A 7,500-nucleotide genomic window follows, 5' to 3' on the forward strand; every position below is an offset into this window, starting at 1 on the left:
TGGGTACTTTGTATATATAAAAGAATAAATTATTTATTAATTGTTTTTCTTTTTTTATTATATTTATTTATTTATTTATTTGTTTCTTTTTTTCTTTCTTTTTTCTTTTGTGTATATAATGGGGCTTTTGTTGCTGCTGCTGGTTAATTAGTCGCATGCATTGGCAGCAAATATTGCTGCTGCTGCTGCTTTATTTATAAATATTTAAGTATTTAAAGCAGCAGCAGCTGCTGCTGCTGCAACACAGCAGCAGGAACGGCAGCAACAGCAATAGCAGCAGCACAGCAGCAGAAGACAGCAACAGCAACAGCAGCAACATAGCAGCACACACGACAGCAGCAGCAGCAGCAGCGCAGCAGCAGGGACGACAGAAACATCAGAAACAGCTGCCCAGCAGCAGAGACAACGGCAACAACAGCAACACAGCAGCAGCAGCATCTACAAGGGGAGCACGGGCTCTGCAACAGCAGCAGCAACAGCAACAGCAGCAGCAACAGCAACAGCAGCAGCAACAGCAACAACAGCAACAGCAGCATCAGCACTGAGGCGAATTATTGCTGTATATATAAGAATTAAATAAAAAGAAAAGAAATGATTTTATTTTTATCTTCTTTACGGCGGTTACATGGTTCTCTGCTGAGGTGTACATACACCTCAGCAGCAGCAGCAGCAGCAGCAGGTGCAGCAGAAATAGAGTGTACACCAACAGCAAGAAAGAGGAAAAAAGAATATTTTAATATAATAAATAAAGAGGGAATAAATAAAAAAGTTTGTGGTGTATATTGGTCTTATTATATAAATAAAAGAAAAAAAATAAGAAAAAATAAAAAATTTATTTAATTATTTATTTATTTATTTATATTTATTTATTTATTTAACTCTTTTTTTTTTAATTCTTTTTATTTATTTTATTTATTTATTTATTTATTTATTTTTTTCTTTTTTGTAGTGAGCTGCCTATACACCCCAATTAGGACGAAAATACTGAAGAAAGAAAAACTATGCAGCGACTCGCCAGTTAGCACTAGCTAGCTAGCTAGCTAGCTAGCTAAATAAATAAAGTGTTAGTTAGCTAGCTAGCCAAGAGGCTAGCTAGCTAGCTCGCGATGGGGGAGGGGGGCAGCACCGCCAAGCCAACACAACGAGGGCTTGGACCCTTTGGGATGCAGTTACGTAGCTAGCTAGCTAGGTAGCTAGCTAGCTAGCTAGAAAAAGAGACAGTTAGTCAGCTAGCTAGCTAAGTAGATGGATAGCTAGCTAGCTAGCTAGCTACCAGCACACACAGCGATAAGATTAGCTAACAAGTTAGCTAGCCACACAGAGACAGATGGCTAGCTAGCTAGCTAGCTAGCCAAATACATACCTAGCCACCTAGCTAGCTAGCTAGCTAGCTAGCTAGCTAGCTAGCTAGCTAGCTAGGGCTCATCCTTGAAGGCAGAAGACCTCGGGCAATGGGAAGGGCGGCTCCTGCATGATGATCCCCATGAAGGAGAAGAGAAGAGAGAATTAGGGTTTACGTAATTAGGGTTTAGATTAGGGTTTAGGCTAGGGTTTAGACTAGGGTTTATATAAGGGTTAGAAGATGCACGATTAAATGTACTCGATGGACCCTGCTGATGCTGCTGCTGCTGCTGCTGCTGCTGCTGCTGCTGCAGCGAGGGTTTAGCTGTTGTATGGTAATACTTTGAGTAACATAAGAGAGAAACACCAGAGATAAACACTACTACTACCGTCACGGACATCTCTAACCCTAATCGGGTGTATAGGCACCTTAATAACCCTAATACCTGTATATACAACATACATAAACCCTAAACCCTAAACCCTAATTAACACTAAACCCTATATTCGCATAGACAGAAACTGCAAAGTTATACAGAAAAAAACAAAAACCCTAAACCCTAATATGCTTCATTGTATAGATACCTCACAAACCCTAAACCCTAATAAACCCTAATAAACCCTAATAAACCCTAATAAACCCTAAACCCTAGACGCACCAGATGCTCAAATCCTCCTCTAATTAATGCAATGGTGGTTTGTAGACCCGCGGCAAGAAGGAAACCACCAAGAGAGACAAAGAGGAATAATAAAGAAAAAGAAAGAGCTAAATAAAACCCTAATAACACTAATGCAGCTCCTACAACCTGTATGTCATATACATACACCCCAAACCCTAAACCCTAAACCCTAAACCCTAATTCAGAAAAAACCCTAAACCCCAAACCCTCATCAAGCGACATGAATTTACAAACCCTACTTCGGAAACTACAGACCCTAAACCCTCCTAAGCCCTCCTAACCCCCCCTAAACCCTAATAACCTCCCGTAAACCCTCGTAAACCCTAAACCCTCGAAAACCCTAAACCCTAAACCCTAAACTCTAAACCCTAATTTCTTACATTGTATAATAGACCAAAGAAGTTATTCTTGATGATAGGTTCGTATGCAGCCTTGAGCTCAGTTTGCATCCAATGAGAAGAAACACGATGTACTAATGAAGGAGAAAGACGAACATTTGTCTTTATTGCTGCTGCCTCTGATAGTAATAATTCTTCTGCCTTTTTACGAGCCATTGATGCAAATGTTTGCCACATATAATATGATACTGCCTCCTCCTATTAATAATAATAAATAAATAAATAAAAAAAAAAAAAAAATTCAAAACCCTAAACCCTAAACCCTAGGAAACCCTAAACCCTAAACCCTAAACACTACATACGGATTTAAAGAGTGTCGCAAGAGTTAACAGGGGAGATATACAACTGGAGGAGAGCAGAAGAAACCCTAAACCCTAACCAATAATTCTAGTGAACTATTGAACTCCACCACAAGAATACTAAACCCTAAACCCTAAACCCTGCTAAACCCTGCTAAACCCTAAACCCTAAACCCTAAACCCTAGACTTACAGCTAGTTCGGTCTTGAGCTGATCTAGAGGTCTGCTGCAATTACTCTTAATTGCCTCAAGGTTTGATTCTTCTAATGCCGATCCCATCTCATATAATCTTTGCTCCATCCTTGTTGATACCTATATATACCATAAACCCTAAACCCTAAACCCTAAACCCTAAACCCTAAACCCTAAACCCTTATTTTTATACACCGGTGGTCTACTGATCAGAAAGATGGTTACATGAATTACACAACTAACAGCACCAAACACTAAACCAACCTAAACCCTCATATAAACCCTCATAAACCCTCATAAACCCTCATAAACCCTAATAAACCCTAATAAACCCTAATAAACCCTTACTTCTTTCCATGGATCAGAAGAAGAGCAATAAACCTTAGAGAAATCTTCTCTTGCTTTCCTTTTTGCTTCCTCTATACTCATAGATAAAACTTCTTCCTCTACAGGTAATGATCCATCAAGAGAGGATAACACCTCATGACGGAATAATACCTCCCAACGCTCCGATACCTCCTGTACACCATAAACCCTAAACCCTAATAAACCCTAATAAACCCTAATAAACCCTAATAAACCCTAATAAACCCTAATAAACCCTAATAAACCCTAATTAACCCTAATATGCCCTAATAAACCCTAAACCCTTGGTGCATGAAGAGGAAGAAAGAACCCTCAACATGAACAACTGCACCCTAAATAAACCCTAATAAACCCTAATAAACCCTAATAAACGGTAATAAACCCTAATAAACCCTAATAAACCCTAATAAAAGGTAAACCCTAACCTGTGATGTTTCTTTGCATTTATTACTCCATGTTCTTAATGCTTGTGTCTCTAATTTAGCTAATGTTGCTGCTAAATCTGCAGATACAGCTGAATATAGATCAGATACATCTCTTAATGAAGAAACATCCGATTCAAATAATGTCCACGCTGAGGTGTACATACACCACAAAAAAAAGAAAAAAAAAACACACAAATATATATATATATATATATTAATTATTATTATTATTATTATAAGCAACAGCAGCAACAGCAGCAGCAAGAGCAGGAGCAGCAGCGGTGGGAGTAATATGAGCAGCAACAGCAGTAGTAATAGCAGTCACGCAACAGCAGCAGCAGCAGCAGCAGCAGCAGCAATAGCAGCAGCAGCAGCAAATTGTACCAGCCTGTTGCCAATCAAGAAGCAAACCCTTAAACTCTTGCAAAGGGCGCAGCAAATCAACAGGTTGCTGCTGCAGTTGCTGCCGCAAACTTGCTGCTGCTCTTTCTGCTGCTCTTTGCATGCGATCTGTTATACTCTTCTGTTACCACATAAACATAAACCCTAAACCCTAAACCCTAAACCCTAATGCTACGGCATAACCCCAACAAAATACAAAAAAAGAGAGAAGCAAGAAAAAAAAAAAAAAAAAAGCAAGAAGATCCTCTTGTTCGTCTATTGCTTGTACATCGCTAATTAGGGTTTAGGGTTTAGGGTTTATCTTACAATATTAGCAGAGTGTAGATCTAAGAAAAGGGTTTGCACAGCCTCGAAGTGTTGCTGCAGCTCGTGGCTGCATGCAGCAACAGTTGTATAATCACGATCTTGCTGCTGCAGCCGCTGCAGCAATGCTGTCTTACTCTGCCTAAGCAGCAACACAATACAGCAGCAGCAGCAGCAGCAGCAGGAGCAGCAGCAACATAAGTAACATTAGCAGCAGCAGGAGGAGCAGCAACAGCAGCAGCAGTAGGTGTATGCCTGCCTATTATTGATTAATTAGATAAATAAGTAAGTTTGTTTGAGGAAATCATCATCATCAACAGCAGCAACAGCAGCAGCAGCAACAGCAGCAACAACAACAACAACAGCAGCAGCAGCAACAGCAGCAGCAGGAAGACATACTGCTGCTGATAATTAGAATAATCAGTTAATTCCTTAGGAGGAAGAGGAAGTCTTTTTATTTGTTGTTCTTTTGCCTCTATTAATACACTCATTTCTTCTACACTTATTGATTTACAATATGATGATACTAATTTTGTTGCCCTATACAATTCATATAAAAAACCCTAAACCCTAAACCCTAAACCCTAAACCCTAAACCCTAAACCCTAATTTTTCATATTACCCATATTATACAAATATAAATGCGATTAATAACCTTTATTATTCATATAATAACATAAACCCTAAACCCTAAAGTGGAGAAAGATTAAAGCCCTAACCCTAAACCCTATATTAGGGTTTAGGGTTTAGGGTTTAGGGTTTGGTATAACGACTTACTTTTGTACCGTTTTATCAACAGCATCATCTAATTCTTTTAATAATTGTTCTTGTTGTTTATTAACCTCTGTATGGTGTACATACACCTCAGCAGCAAGCTGCTGCTGCCATAAAGATAATGTTTCTTGGCGCAGCACAGCAGCAGCAGCAGCAACTTCCTCAGGCAGCAGCGGCAACTCCCGACGAATTAAATGTTCAACATCTCTTGCAAATAATAATACCAAGTCATTCTTTGCCATCGCACTCTGTACACAAACCCTAAACCCTAAACCCTAAACCCTAAACCCTAAACCCTAAACCCTAGAGGAGGAAAAAGGATCGGAGGGAGAAGGTTCAGAGAAAATTATACAAATAAACACACTAAACCCTAAACACTACTTCCCAACCGATAATACAAACATCAAATACCAAACCCTAAACCCTAAACCCTAAACCCTAAACCCTAAACCCTAATTTACTCGTATAGTAGAGAAGTGATTCATGAAGACTTGTACGTCACCAAACATATTCGCGTTTGCTGCTGCAACAAGAAAGCGCGTGAGTTCTGCTAGGTCTTTGCCTGACATATATCTCTGCTGCTGCTGCTGCTGCTGCTGCTGCTGTTGCTGCTGCTGCTGGTTGTGTTTATGTTGCTGTAGCTGCTGCTGCTGCTGCTGCAGCAATGGCTCCCCTGCTGCTAATTTTTGCTTCGGGTGTGCAGCAGCAGCAGCAAGAAGACGTTCCTTAAATAAAAGGAATTCTTTTTTGTATTCTTTTTCTTCTTCTTCTTCTCTTAATAGATCCAATCTCTGCAGCAAATTGCCATTAGATGTTGGCGCTCGTAATGCCGTACAATCTACTTGGCTATATAATGACCTGAACACAAAACCCTAAACCCTAAACCCTAAACCCTAAACCCTAAACCCTAGAAAAACCCTAAACCCTAAAAAAACCTTAAGAAACCCTAAACCCTAGAAAGCAGAACAGACAGAAAGACGACTTACATGACTAATCACCAACAGTTCATGAATTATCAATCAACCACCAAAACCCTAAACCCTAAACCCTAAACCCTAGAAAACCCTAAACCCTAAACCCTAAACCCTAAACCCTAAACCCTCGATCGTACCTGAGTGAATGTTTACTATGTGTTTTTGCCTCATTAGCTTCGATGGCTTGTGGTGATGTCATCCATCTGTTTGTATTCAGCAAGGCATCTAACCATTCTTGTGCTGTTAATCCCTCTAGATCCTGTAGATAAATAATAAATATAAATAAATAAATAAATAAATAAATAAATAGTTGGATAGCTAGCTACCTAGCTAAGTAAGGGTGGGTAGGTAGGTAGATAGGTAGGTAACTAGCCAACTGCATGCACAGGAGGCTACTTTATCAGTCTGCTAGCTAGCTAGCTAGCTAGACAAGTAGCTAGGCAGCTAGCTAGCTAGCTAGCTAGACAGCTAGCTAGCTAGCTAGCTAGCTAGCCGTGTAGGGAGGGTGGCTAACCTGTACGAAGTCTTGTACGACCCAAGAGAGGCAGCAAGGACTTAGGAGAGAGAGAAGAGCAGAAGAAGTCTCTGTCCTCGGCTGCTGCTGCTGCTGCTGCTGCTGCTGCTGCTGCTCAGGTAATTCGCGTACAGAACTTGCATGCGCTCTAAGAGAGAACAGATTTGCATCTCTTGTTAAATCCTCCAATAATTGTAAATCCTACAACACAAAACCCTAAACCCTAAACCCTAAACCCTAGATAAACCCTAAACCCTTACTAAACCCTAAACCCTTACTAAACCCTAATCCCTAAATCCCTAAACCCTAGATAAACCCTAAACCCTTGCTAAACCCTAATCCCCAAATCCAAAACCCTAGTAAATTCGTATTTATTGTTAATGATACACAATAATGCACAAATACATTGTAAATAATAAATAAGTGTTTATTAGTGTTTTTTAGTGTTTATTAGTGTTTTAGTGTTTTTTTAGGGTTTAGGGTTTTTTAGGGTTTAGGGCTTATGTATACTTGTGCATCGATCATTTTCATGGTCGTAAATAAAAGATAAGAAGATAAGAAGAAAGCAATACTATATAATAATTGAATATAATTTCATGTAGTAATTTTTAGGGTTTAGAGTTTTTTTAGGGTTTAGGGTTTAGGGTTTAGGGTTTGCGCCTGTGCGTCAATCATTTTCATGGTAATAAATATAAGATAAGAAGATAAGAAGAAAGCAATAGTGTATAATAATGGATTATAACTCCATATAAAATTTTCAGGGTTTAGGATTTTTTTAGGGTTTAGGGTTTAGGGTTTAGGGTTTAGGGTTTAGGGTTTAGTGTACCTGTGC

The 7,500-nt window shown here is 39.4% G+C and overlaps 1 protein-coding gene across 1 annotated transcript in view; it reads right to left on the minus strand.

The window, feature by feature from the left end:
• Positions 1–1,662: 1,662 nt before the first annotated feature.
• Positions 1,663–7,500, minus strand: part of EMWEY_00000270 (guanylate binding protein, putative) — a gene marked incomplete at both ends in the record, with an annotated part of 7,156 nt that continues 1,318 nt past the window's right edge. Inside the window, 14 exons of the mRNA XM_013477141.1 lie at positions 1,663–1,787; positions 2,066–2,147; positions 2,402–2,617; positions 2,911–3,030; positions 3,259–3,429; positions 3,702–3,850; positions 4,086–4,224; positions 4,410–4,548; positions 4,806–4,946; positions 5,184–5,428; positions 5,642–6,038; positions 6,292–6,413; positions 6,669–6,869; positions 7,495–7,500. The exon at positions 7,495–7,500 is cut by the window's right edge and continues 596 nt beyond it. Of these exons, the coding sequence (XP_013332595.1) occupies positions 1,663–1,787; positions 2,066–2,147; positions 2,402–2,617; positions 2,911–3,030; positions 3,259–3,429; positions 3,702–3,850; positions 4,086–4,224; positions 4,410–4,548; positions 4,806–4,946; positions 5,184–5,428; positions 5,642–6,038; positions 6,292–6,413; positions 6,669–6,869; positions 7,495–7,500 (2,253 nt within the window). The remainder of the gene's footprint in view (positions 1,788–2,065; positions 2,148–2,401; positions 2,618–2,910; positions 3,031–3,258; positions 3,430–3,701; positions 3,851–4,085; positions 4,225–4,409; positions 4,549–4,805; positions 4,947–5,183; positions 5,429–5,641; positions 6,039–6,291; positions 6,414–6,668; positions 6,870–7,494) is intronic.

Source organism: Eimeria maxima, genomic scaffold (genome assembly GCF_000499605.1).
Source record: "Eimeria maxima Weybridge genomic scaffold, Emw_scaff1, whole genome shotgun sequence".
In the NCBI taxonomy this organism is placed as follows: domain Eukaryota; phylum Apicomplexa; class Conoidasida; order Eucoccidiorida; family Eimeriidae; genus Eimeria; species Eimeria maxima.